The sequence below is a fragment of the Miscanthus floridulus genome, chromosome 2, assembly GCF_019320115.1.
Source record: "Miscanthus floridulus cultivar M001 chromosome 2, ASM1932011v1, whole genome shotgun sequence".
NCBI classification, from domain to species: domain Eukaryota; kingdom Viridiplantae; phylum Streptophyta; class Magnoliopsida; order Poales; family Poaceae; genus Miscanthus; species Miscanthus floridulus.
This window is the reverse complement of record NC_089581.1, coordinates 123,293,671-123,305,615: the sequence shown is the minus strand read 5'-3', so window position 1 is coordinate 123,305,615 and position 11,945 is coordinate 123,293,671. Positions and strand designations below refer to the sequence as shown.

General features: G+C 51.7%; 1 protein-coding gene across 1 annotated transcript; it reads left to right on the top strand.

Moving 5' to 3' along the window:
• Window positions 1–5,687: 5,687 nt before the first annotated feature.
• Window positions 5,688–9,857, top strand: LOC136539552 (protein gar2-like). The gene is made up of 3 exons (XM_066531518.1): window positions 5,688–6,634; window positions 8,229–8,418; window positions 8,921–9,857. The coding sequence occupies exons 1-3, from the start codon at window positions 6,131–6,133 to the stop codon at window positions 9,571–9,573; spliced, it is 1,347 nt and encodes a 448-aa protein (XP_066387615.1). The 5' UTR covers window positions 5,688–6,130; the 3' UTR covers window positions 9,574–9,857.
• The last annotated feature ends 2,088 nt before the right edge of the window (window positions 9,858–11,945 follow it).

Here is an 11,945-nt window from a genome sequence, read left to right as displayed (position 1 = left end):
AATCAATACGGTTCACTCCAGGTCCTTAATAGGTAGTAGGCCCCTAAGTCAAAACTTCCATGACTTCTTTCTAACAATTCGATTACTATTTGATCGAGAGATATGCACATTTCTCCACAATATAAACTACCCAATCCACCTCTTCTATGTAATAATGAAATATAAACCAGATATCGTCGGCGTAAGAACGAGACCTATACTTCACCCTTGGAACGAGTAGTAGCTTCTAGTTTCGTAGGAATGACTACAACGCTATTTGGACTCGCATTACCCTGAATAGGGTATGTGGTCCAACGTCATCGCCTAACTCATTTGTCTTTGTCATAAGTATGGTTGGTGTAGCCAGCTTGTTGTTTGCAGTTAAAAAGTTCATCACCGGGGCTCCCCTCCCATAGTCGTAGAGGAGGAACTTCGATAGAGGCCTACAGGGTACAAGCTCCTCTCCTGAGCAACTGGTCTTCAAGAAGGCAAAAATCCTTACTACACGGCGACCCCACAGTGCTGTCAGACAAACACCACAATCTTGATGTGATCATAGTCCAAGAGCAAGACCGCGGGAGAGAGGAGGCAGCCAGTAGTGGCGACCTTAAAGCGCCTCTGGTTCCATGCCGGTGCCGTCGCTGTTGCTGTTGCCGTTGCCCGTGCATGCACGCCACAGCCACGCTGCATCTGCATCTGTCCCCTGCTACCGCCGGTTCGGTTTGAGCTTGGAGGCTTGGAGCCGATCGATCACCTGCACACGCGCATTCGAAATTGAAAATGGCTGGTGGACAGTAGATCGAGCGCGTTCGAAGTCGAAAGACCGGGTTAATAAACGGAGCATAATCACCGAGGACAAGCGGCAGCTGGAACTCGAATCTAGAGACTAACGTACTGTTTGTTTGGCTTGCCATGGCTGAAAGTACTGTTGGCTGATTTGGTGCGAGAGAAAGATACTATTCGTTAACTGAAAAAGTACGCCTTATAAGCCAAACCAGCACGCTTATTCAGATTCTCCGTACGCGAGGCAGTCGCGACAGTACAGGAGTGAATTGAAATCAACTGGCTGTCGTGAATCGAATCGATTCGTGACAGCGCCAGCCAGAGGTCCAGAGCTCGCGCGCGGCCGTGGAAACCGCGCCGAAGGTTCCTGCGGTCAATGCGTGTTGTTCGATGGTGATTTAGAGTAAAAAAACTAACTAATCCTCGCCATCATCCATCGTAAAACAAAAAACCAGCATCGACAGAGTGCAAGGCTGGCTAGAATAGGACACGGTTACAGTTACAGCCGTCGGTCTCGATCTTAACATTTCTTACCTGCTACTACTAGTTACCGCCATGCGCAGCTTCTCTACGTATAAGCGGGGTCAATTTTTTTTTGAAATAGTAAATGGAGTCAATGTGGCGCGTCGTTGCGAGGCACCGCGACGTCCTGTGCTAGCTGTCCCACATAGGCACGGGGCAGACCAAACGAGAACAGACCGGACACACGCGACCGGCTTTTTCATCGATCGGTTGCTGGAGTACACTGCTCGTACGTGACCAGTGCAAAGCACGGTTTGTTGCAATCATGGACTGGACCCCAGCACTCATTCACATTTTCACTTGCTTTTGCTGCAGATGTTTTCGTGAATCCTCATCAAACCGATGGTCATGCGGAAGCTACGCAGTTTAGTATGCATTGGCTTAGGCCTGTTACAACCCGACGAGGATCGTAACGGATAACTAGACGGAATCAAAATTTAGGTCGGGTTGCAGCAAGAACAGGAGATTGGAGTCAGGCAAACTTGGATTCAGAAATAAGCAATTGGAAGGCAGATGTTCAGAGTTCAGGTTATATTCCCCATTTGCCAATCGATTACACGGCCTTATATACCCGCCTGGACATAGCTGGATACGATACGCACACTACAACCGCCGTAATGGCCCAACGCCTAACGCTAAAGCCCATTAAGAAGCCAAGAGTGTAACCACCACAACTAACTGAATATAAGACGACTCAGCCACTTGCCGTCCCTGTTGCTGGATGCCCAACAGTGCCGCGGAGCTTAGAGTGGGTCCTGACATTGCCTCCTCCTTTAAAATTAGTTTGACCCCAAACTAGGCTTTAGGGTATCAACGTTTCAGATCATTCTCCTCTTCCCAAGTCAACATAGACGATGGTAACAAACTGCAACGCACTTGAATATGAGCAATCATCGAAGTCCTTTTTCTCACCATTCGAGTTGCAATAAACTGAATGGGTTGTACAGCTTCTTTAGGGTCAGTAGACACTTGAATAATGTCGTCTTCAACCAGCTCAGATGGTGACACATGCTTTTTGAGCCGAGACACATGCACTACTGAATGAATTTTGGACCCTACTGGCAATTCCAATTTATATGCCACTACTCCCACCTCCTGAAGAATTTTGAAGGGCCCATAGAATTTGTAGCATAATTTCATATTGCTCCAAGGGGCTACTGAAGACTAGACATAGAGCTGAAGTTTCAGATAGACCATATCCCCTTCCTGGAGCTCCCTCTCACTTCTGTTCTTGTCAGCCTGACACTTCATTCACTGCCGAGCACGATGTAAGTGATGCTGAATGCAGTCATTAAGCAGATTTCTTTCAGTCAACCACTGCTCTAGATCAGTTGAATGAAAAGTAGATTCACTGCTAATCCCAAAATGCTTTGGAGGATAACCATAAAGGACTTCAAATGGAGATTTTGCTGGAGAATACTCATAGGGTCTAATGTTCACTAGTGTGGCTCCAGGCAATAGCTAAATCTGATGATCATACTGCCTTCTGGGAGGCAAAACAGATGGAGCCTGAAACAGTTCAGAGTATATAACCAGCATATCCTTCAGATCCTGGGGAACATCTACATCATCAGTTACAAACATGCAACTCATTTTTCCTTTGTCCTAAGTTCTGATTATCCTCAATAATCTTCATCTGAACACAGCAGGTGAAATTCTGTTGGTGGACCAACCCATACAAACTTGCCACAGAAATAGGTAAATAGTGATTGACACCTTGCTATTGACCTTGCAAAGTTATCCTTTTACCCTGATAAGTGAATTTCATGATTTTGTTTGCCTAGTGGATCCACATAGGGCTACAAGACTCAAGCCAATCCTCCCCAAGGATCATGTCAAAACATTTTAGTGGAAGCACCCCCACAGTGGAAATGAAGGAATGACCCTGAACATTCCATTGCAATTTTTTACCTGATGAGAGCATATCATTGGGTTTCCATCAGCCGCCATATAATGAGTAGGAGGACACTCACTGAGAGGCACTTGCAACCTTTCTGCCAACTGAGTGCTGATGAATGTGCCCACACTGCCACAATCCACAAGAATCAACACATCCACTTTGACAATAGTTCCACATAATTTCAGTGTCTTGTGTTTGACAGTAGCAGTATCTGAATTCCCCACTGCTAACACAGTTTCTTCCACCGCCTCCACTGGCTCATCCTCTGGTGGGTCACCTTTCTGTCTCCAGTGCATCGAGAATCTCATCTATAACTGCAAAGGTACCTGCTAAGGGCACTTATGACCTGGGGCCCATTTGTTGCCACACTTGAAACACAACCCATTTTTCTTCCTAAACTCCTTCAGAGCAGATAGCTTGTCCTCAGCCTCTGGTCTTGGGTTCAGGTACTTGCCTTTGTCAACTTCACTAGTCTTGGTCTTCTCTACCCTAGGTTTCCATGCACCCTTGCCGAACTCTTTTACTGCTGCACGAGGTTTGCACTAAGCGAGTTCTTCTTCCTGAACGAGTGCCAATGCACTAGCAGTATTAACATCTCTCGGTCGATGCAAAGCTATCACAGATCGAATTTTCTCCTTCAAGCCAGCAAGAAATCAGGTCACGTAATAAGTATCATCATACCCACTATTGTACAACAACAATCCCTGGGCAATTTCTTCAAAGGCAGTCTGATATTTCACAACCGAATCCTTCTGCTTGAGAGACTCAAACTTCTTCAGCAAAATTTGATACCGATTCTTATCGAACTTCTCCATCACCAATTCACACAGATGACTCCATTCAGTAATCCGCCCCTTTCATTGCACTGTCTGCAACCACGTTGCTGCCATCCCTTTGAAGTTGAGCATTGCAAACCTAGTCTTCAGAGATGGGTGCACCGCATAAACCTCGAAGAAAACCTCGCATTGGTCACGCCAAAACCGAGGAGAATCGCCATCAAACTTTGGAAATTCCATTTTAGGAAATGGTGGCGAACGACAACCGGCAGGAATAACATCATCATGCGAAATGACAAGGGGAGGATTTAGACATGGGAACATACCCTTGTTGATGTCCTGTGGCCGGGGTCCTAGGACACCGTCGCAGTGTTCGCCGGGCCCCATTGGCTGCTCCCCGTCCTTAGCTGGAGAGCTTGAGGACGAACCCGGAGCTAGGTTGAGGTCCATGATGCATGTACCATGCTGAATCAAAGCGGCCGCGAGAGCCATCGTCAACCGCGTCTCCAAGGAATCCATGCACGACGCGGCGAGATCAACCCGCTTCGAGACGTCGACCAAGGATGTAGTCGCACCGTCAGCCCGCTCACGCAAATCAGCGAACGCCTTGTCCGCAGAAACTTGTCACGCACCCATGGCGTTGAGCGAATCCAGAGAGTTCTGCATCATATTCTGAAATCCCATGAACTGCTTCATCGTCACCTCGAACTAGGTCGATAGTTCTTCAAGCTGGAACTTGTTCGGACCACGTTTCGGTGCCAGACTTGCGGAAGATCAGCGCCCACGGCGTCGCAACCGCGTGCTTGATCACTGACCTATTCGACCTCAGCTCGGACTTAAGGATACGCGCTACTGAATCATCGAGATGACGAACAGTGTAACCTGCCGACGGGAATTACAAAACACGATCAAGGTGAATCGATTACAGCAGCTTTGATACCAATTGTTACAACCCGACGAGGATTGCAACAGATAACTAGACGGAATCAGAATTTAGGCTGGGTTGCAGCAAGAACAGGGGATTGGGGTCAGACGAACGGAATGATTCAGAAGCAAGCAATTGGAAGACAGAGTTCAGGTTCTATTCCCTTTTTGCCAATCGATTACACGAGCTTATATACCCGCGCCGAACACAGCTGGATACGCACGCTACAACCGCCGTAATGGTCCAACGCCTAACGCTAAAGTACATTAAGAAGCCAAGAGTCTAACTACCATAACTAACTGAATATATGCCGACTCAGCCACTTGCCGTCCCTGTTGCTGGACGCCCAACAGTGCCGCAGCGCTTAGAGCCGGTCCTGACAAGGCCTTAGCTAGGATGCGTGTTAACTAGGGCCAAGCAAGTAGCAACTACCGAGGGCGGCGAGCTGTTTGTTGTCGCACGCATCGGCGCGTTACTACTACCAGTCTACCACTGACGACCCGGCAGCGTCCAGTTTCGTCGAATACAAGGCAGCCACCGCGATCGTGCAGCAGTGCCTGCCTGGTCCAAGCCTCATCAGTTCATGTAGTACGCAGTTAGGCACATAACCATATTGCCAGTTGCCACCCCGGGAGGGGGTGTGAATGAAACAGATAACATGGCACACGAGTAGCTAGCAGGGATTGGCAGGAGCAACATTGCCCGTGTCGCGGCGGGGCAAACGAAGAACCACGGAGAACACTAGCCGTCTCGTCGCGATCCCCCGTGCGTTTGGCATATTTAACCCGCGGCCGCACGCGAATGCTCCCTCACTCTCACACCCACCCACGGCGCGCGGCGCCACGCCGTGTCCCCTGTGGCCGCTAGCTGATCCCCGCTGAGCGCTGACCCGTCCTCTCGCCTCCGTCTCCCACACGCGCAAGCCGCAGCCCGGAGCGAGCACCTGCTCCCGCATCAAGACAAGCTTCAACTCGCGCATTTGTTTATGCGCGCGCGCACGGGCACGGCCAGCCACGCCGCGGAAGCTGCCCAGCAGCACCCGCGCGACGGCCGAGCGCGCTTCCCTGCCGTCCGCTCGAGCGCTGATCAGTGCCTAGCTAGGACTGTTCACACACACGCACGCGTGGCGACCGACCTTTAGCTGAGTGCTCAGTTCCAACTTCCCATAGATCATCAGGGACCAAGGAAGCGGCGGCACGCGTGCAGTGCCCGGCGATCGACACACACACACACACGGGCGTGGCGATGGCTGGCGCGGGTGGGATGCCGCCGCCGCTGAGGCTCAAGGACCTCCTGGAGCTGGACTGCGACTCGTGCAGCGCCGCGGGGTTCCGCTGCTACCCGCGCCGCCTGGGCGAGTCGGCGTCGGCGCCAATGCGGCACCTCCTCGAGTCGTCGCCCTCCCTCACCCTGCGGCGCCACCGGCCGAGCAAGCTGTCCCACCTCTCCAGGAGCCTCTCGCGCCGGCTCAGCAGGCGGGGCGGCTTCTGGAGTAGGCGCCGCGACGAGGAGGGCGAGGACACCGCGTCGGCGGCAGCGACGGCTGCGTCCGCCGGCTGCGGCGGCTCTAGTAGCTCCGAGGAGCTGGAGCTGGAGACGTCGTCCTCGGAGTCCAGCGACAACTACTCGTCCGGGAGGACGAGCAGGAGGAGGTCGCGGTCCGAGTCCGACTCGGACCTGTCGTCGGCGACCGAGGACAGCGTGCACCATCCTCCTTCGCAGGCCGCCGGCGCCGGAGACGAGCACGAGGTAATATAATCATTATTGATCGCCGTTTGCTCTCGAATTGATGGCTCAGTTACACATCACTACTGCCACGCATTATGCTCCAATAATAGTTAGGGCGTCTCGTTCGTTACACACCTAAGCTAGCCACTACTACTATAATACTTTATGTCGTGTATGCTCTCGTATGCAAGTGGATTTAGAGCCATGAAACGATCACGGAAGCCAAGCCCCACACATTGATTCCACAAGCAAATGCACAAGCTAGCCAACCGAACGCGGTCTGCTCGATCATTGCTGCGGATCTTCTCGATGGATCGCCTGTGCCTACCTGTCTACACGCTCGAAGCATCCAAGGGAACCCCATCATCAGCTGCGGCATTGACGCACGGCGAGCATGTGCTACTGGCTGTCCGCTGTTGAAGAGTAATATGCGTGCGTGGGGTTCATGACGGCATTGCCAGTGTTACTCAGCCGCAACCGCAAGCACCCGTCGTGGTGATCGGTCGATGGAGGGGCTGCAGTGTCTCCTGCATCTGTCATGGACCTGGAACGAGCTAAAGATCCGACCAAAACAGCTAGTCCTGGACGGTGCCTTGCTGACCTGTGCTTCGGTGAGAACTGTGCCTTGCAATTTGTAATAGGAGGATTAAGTTGGTGCGATCGAGAGCCATCTTCTCGAGACAGCTTTTTAAGTACGCGGTACTAGTTGTCTCTCTGGCCCTGTCCGGAATAGGCGGTCGGTGCAGTGAAAAATGAAGGATCTAATCGCTGGTCCATCCACCCACACCCACCGCTGCAAACTGCCTAGCGCTCACTGTCCGGCCACCCACCCAAACCGCCCTGTTCAGTGTTCAACTGCACGCCGATGCTGCCCGGGCGACCGCCCCAGCGTCCTGCTCCTGCCCCCGCGGCGTGGGCCGGCTGTGGACCAGACGGAAAAAGTAGCTGCCGGCATAAATGTAGTAGCAAGCGAGCCAGCCCGGTAAAAAGGCCGCTCCTTGGGTTCGGCTGAGCACAAGCAGAAGAGGCGAGTGATGGCTACCGACAGTGTCAATTTGCCACGCAGCGCAGCTGCCCGCGCGAGTAGCGATGCCCTATTGCCATGGCATACACACGCTTAGTACGTACGGCCTACGAAACCAACCTCCAGAGCCCCACGGGCCACGGCGTACCACTGCCGTGTCGTATCTTTGTCTGCACTGCAACTGCAAGCATCGCATGTGCAGAGTCGTCGAAGGCGATGATGCCCACATTGTGGGTTGATGGCCTGAACTGATGGATTAGCCACGCCGGTTACGGCTAGTTGGTCAAACGAAAGCTCGTTTTGATGACTGGATCCCCCAATCCAGCGCCGCACGTTCTGCTGTCTGTGCTCCTTTGTCTTCTACGAAAAGTTCAGTCCACGGCACCACCACGCGCGCACGGCGAGGCCAGCGCCAGCCGCGCGCGTGGTGGCGTCCCCGCCTCCGCTTTCCTGCTCGTTCCGTACGTACCGCGGCTTGGCGGCCTTGCGTCGCTGTTGCCGTGCAGAATTTGTTTACAAGGAGTTGTTGCTGCATGCTTCTAAGTTATCGATCAGGCGGTTGCTAATGTTGCCTGCCGTGCAATAATGCAGGCGGTGGCGATGAAGAGGGTGTCGTCCAAGGACAAGGAGGGGTCCAGCTCGTTGGGGTCGGAGGCGGACGACAAGGAGCAGCTCAGCCCCGTGGCCGTCATGGACTTCCCCTTCGACGATGACGACGACGACGAGTTGAGGGACGCCGCCGTCACGTGCACCCCTTCTTTCAGCCTCGCACGTCTCCAGAGTAAGTCATCATCATCTCTGAGCATATATACACATAGTAAACAAAAATGGTCGCAGCAAGAGCACAGGAAATTACGAATCTCAGGTTCAGGACATCTTGGCTTGCCGCTAGCGTACCCGATCGGGTCCTGATCCACGGAACAGGTTGAGGTCATGCGCAGTGGCGTCGCGACGGTACGGAAGAATGCACCAGGTAGAGCAGAGGCACACAGGCACTGAGCAGTTGACCGTGCCTTCAGAAATGTCGTCCGGTTTAGCTACTCTGTTCCTGTCTTTTGCCCGGACAGGATACGGACGGACATGGGACATCACAAAGCCTGTGCCAAATGCTAACAGACACGATAGGGAGATCCTGCTGGACCCACATCACCAGTGACGATCAGAAAAGGCAAGAGGCCTGCGTGTTCGTGTCCGTGTCCGTGTCGTCTAGTTTGACCATCATGTGACTAACCAATGCAATCCTCCACGTATGCTTAAAAATGCTTTCCTTTGTCGTGCAACAGGGAGAAAGACGCACAAGATCCGACGGTTCGGGAGCCACGACGAGCTGGGCCCCCTAGATCTCGAGGCGCGCCTCGCCGCCACCACGTCAGACCCCGACGCCGACGGCCCCGCCGACGCCGACTCAGCGCAGGCGCAGCAGATGATCCAGTGCCGTACGGAAGACGCGTCAACGCCGAAGTGCGCAGGCAGCGTCCACCGCGGTGCCGGCGGCGTCCATGACGTGCCAGACGAGGACGACCTTACTTCGCTGCTCATGGGCACGGTGTCGGGCGGCTTGGACGACGTGTCCGAACGGCTTCTGCGCGACTTCTTCGTGGAGATGAAACGCCGGCGCTCGGAAGCGCACGACGCCGAGTCCGAGCTCCCTCTCCCTGGGCCGGCGGCCGGTGCTGTGCTGCGACGGAAGGCTGAGCGGGTGGTAGACGGCGAGGCTGCTGTGGCCGCAGCGGCCAGGGGCTGGTTGGAGGCCACGGGAACCGAGCGATGGGGCTTGGCGGACGTGCTCAGCGGCGGGGCGGCCATCGTGGCGGAGATGGAGCGGGGCCGGGGGTGGATGCAAGTCGGCGAGGAGGAGCGGGAGGTCGGCGCTGTGGTGGCGGGGATGCTGGTGGATCAACTGGTGGGCGAGGTGGTGCGGTGTTTATTTGTGTAGCTTCTTCAGATGTGAACTTAGCTTGTTGATGTAAGTAACGTGGAAGGAAATCGAACATGTCGCAAATTATGCGTAGAACTAGCTTGGCAGATTGCATGGGCGCGTCAGAAGACCTTCATATCGGAGGAAGTGAGCAATGCCGGGAGCGCCGGAGCGGTACCAACCTAACTCAGAATCTCTTCGGCATTGCTGCTGCAGCAGCTTCTACAGATAGACCATACCAAACACTTTACGAGAAAGAGTCGTTTTCTAGTGTAACCAGAGTTGTAATAAGTGGCTCCTTCTAAAATGGTCCAGCTTCTCTAAGAACACTTGAGAAAAAGGCGTGCCAATCAGACCCTATTGATAACTGAGGCTAACATTCTAGGTAAGGGAGCGACCATCATCAAGAACTCAAAGATATAACATTACTAAATCGGCTACTGCTACCCTTGAGATGGAAGTGTTTAAATTAAATAGCTAGGCAGCTACCGGAGTCTTGCCGCAGTCCGTCTCTCATCTGCTAATCGTCATCACCCCCGGCCATGCCGCACCGATTTTCCTGAGATTCGTCTATATCTGCCACCACTGTATTCGCGGAAGACTGGTCCAGCAAATTATAAAAGAACTGCAATATGAGAGATTAAGGATGCTCCAACCGAATTACTTGGAGCATCTCCAGCAGATATTCTATCCAATCTCTTATAGCGAAAAATAGTATTTTGAGAGATACAGGTGTTACAACAATCTCATATGTCATCTGTATAATATTTAAGAGATATCTTAAAAAAGCATCTCCCCTCTGAGGCCTACTAATTTGGAGGTAAGGGGAAAGCACACCTAGGAATAAAAAACCCTCCATGAATAACTAAATGAGTTATTCAAATAATATCCCCATATATTTTCCTTCCTGAAAAAAGTTAGAGATTCCAAAGAGGATTTGAGTTTCCAAAAGGGGCCTAAATTAAAAAGAGAGCCCCGGCCTTCCCCCTATTTCTAAATATAAGTGACAATTTTCTGTAGCAGTAAATTGATTTTAAAGTACTTTTTTTTATAAAACAACTTATATAAGATGCAATATAAGAGATCTGGTCAAGATGCTCTGGTCCTATTCACAATACCTAAAAGTTTTAATACCTAAGAGCACACCTTTTCTCCCTATATAGATCTATCCACTCTCTCCTATTCACTTGTAAAGACATTGGTAATGTTTTAGGAGATATAAAAAGTTACACTACAAATAATACGATATCACTTGTATAGACTTTTAGAAGATACATCATAAGTATGTTAAATATAGGATCATTAGGAGCAGATCTAGCGGGTGGAAACTTCACTAATCATGGCATAAACAAGCAGATTATCCTAGTACATGAACAAGAGAGAGAAAAGAGAGGAGAAGAGTGGTAGAAGGGGCTGGAGTCGGCGGCAAGGTCAACCCCGGGGTGAGTGACTCCGGTGAAAGTACTGAGGTGCTCGTCCTGGCGGCGTTGATCCAGTGGTGAGGGTGGTGGCACTGGCAGTGGCGCTTCCCGTCGTTGTCAGTGCTGCCCTCTCGATCGGACTAGTGTTAGGATGTCGGTTGGGAGTTGGCGGCTAGGGTGAACCTCGTACCCAGTGTCCCGACCCCCACCTTCATCTTTATAGCGCTGCGCGACGGGAGCCCACCAATCATGATTGGGTTGGGCGCCCCCGATCAGGGCGTGGATCAAAGGGCCAAATTAGCCATTGGACCAACTTGGTGGAGATCAACCTAACAAAGTAATCTATCTAACAAAGTAATCTATCTAGGCATCTCTATCTCCTCGTGTCTCATTTTTGGATTGGGATTGGTAAAAACAGATTCCGTTGATCTGATTCCTAACAATTAGTTCATTTTATCTGGATTCAGTTATAGAATAATGATAAACAGATACATATTCTACAAAGTACTTTGTAGGACAAAGATAGGAGAGAGATTAGAGAAGAAACCATACAATCGGTAACATGTTTCATGTGATCAAATGGAGAAACGACGCATGATAACACCGAAGTATATATTCGACAAATCAAAACAATAAAACCGCAAAATTGAAACCATTAAGAGAGAATCATATTGTCAGGGTTATAATACCCCGGGTGTCTTAAGACAACGATTTATTATCCACTCGGGCGGCCCACGGTACATCAGCCAGTATAAGCCCAAACGATCGAAGCCCAGCTAAGCTACGCGGACCTGGGCCAAATGCCAAGGTAGGGGTCGGCCACGACCTCTTCCCCTAGCCTTCACCGCGCGCTGTGCAACTCCACATGACCTCTCCCCCGCCCCAACCTCTGGGAGGAACAGGGAGAGATCGAGCCGCGCCAAGCACGCCTGCTCTGACAGGAGCAGGCACGCCACACTGACCCAGTAA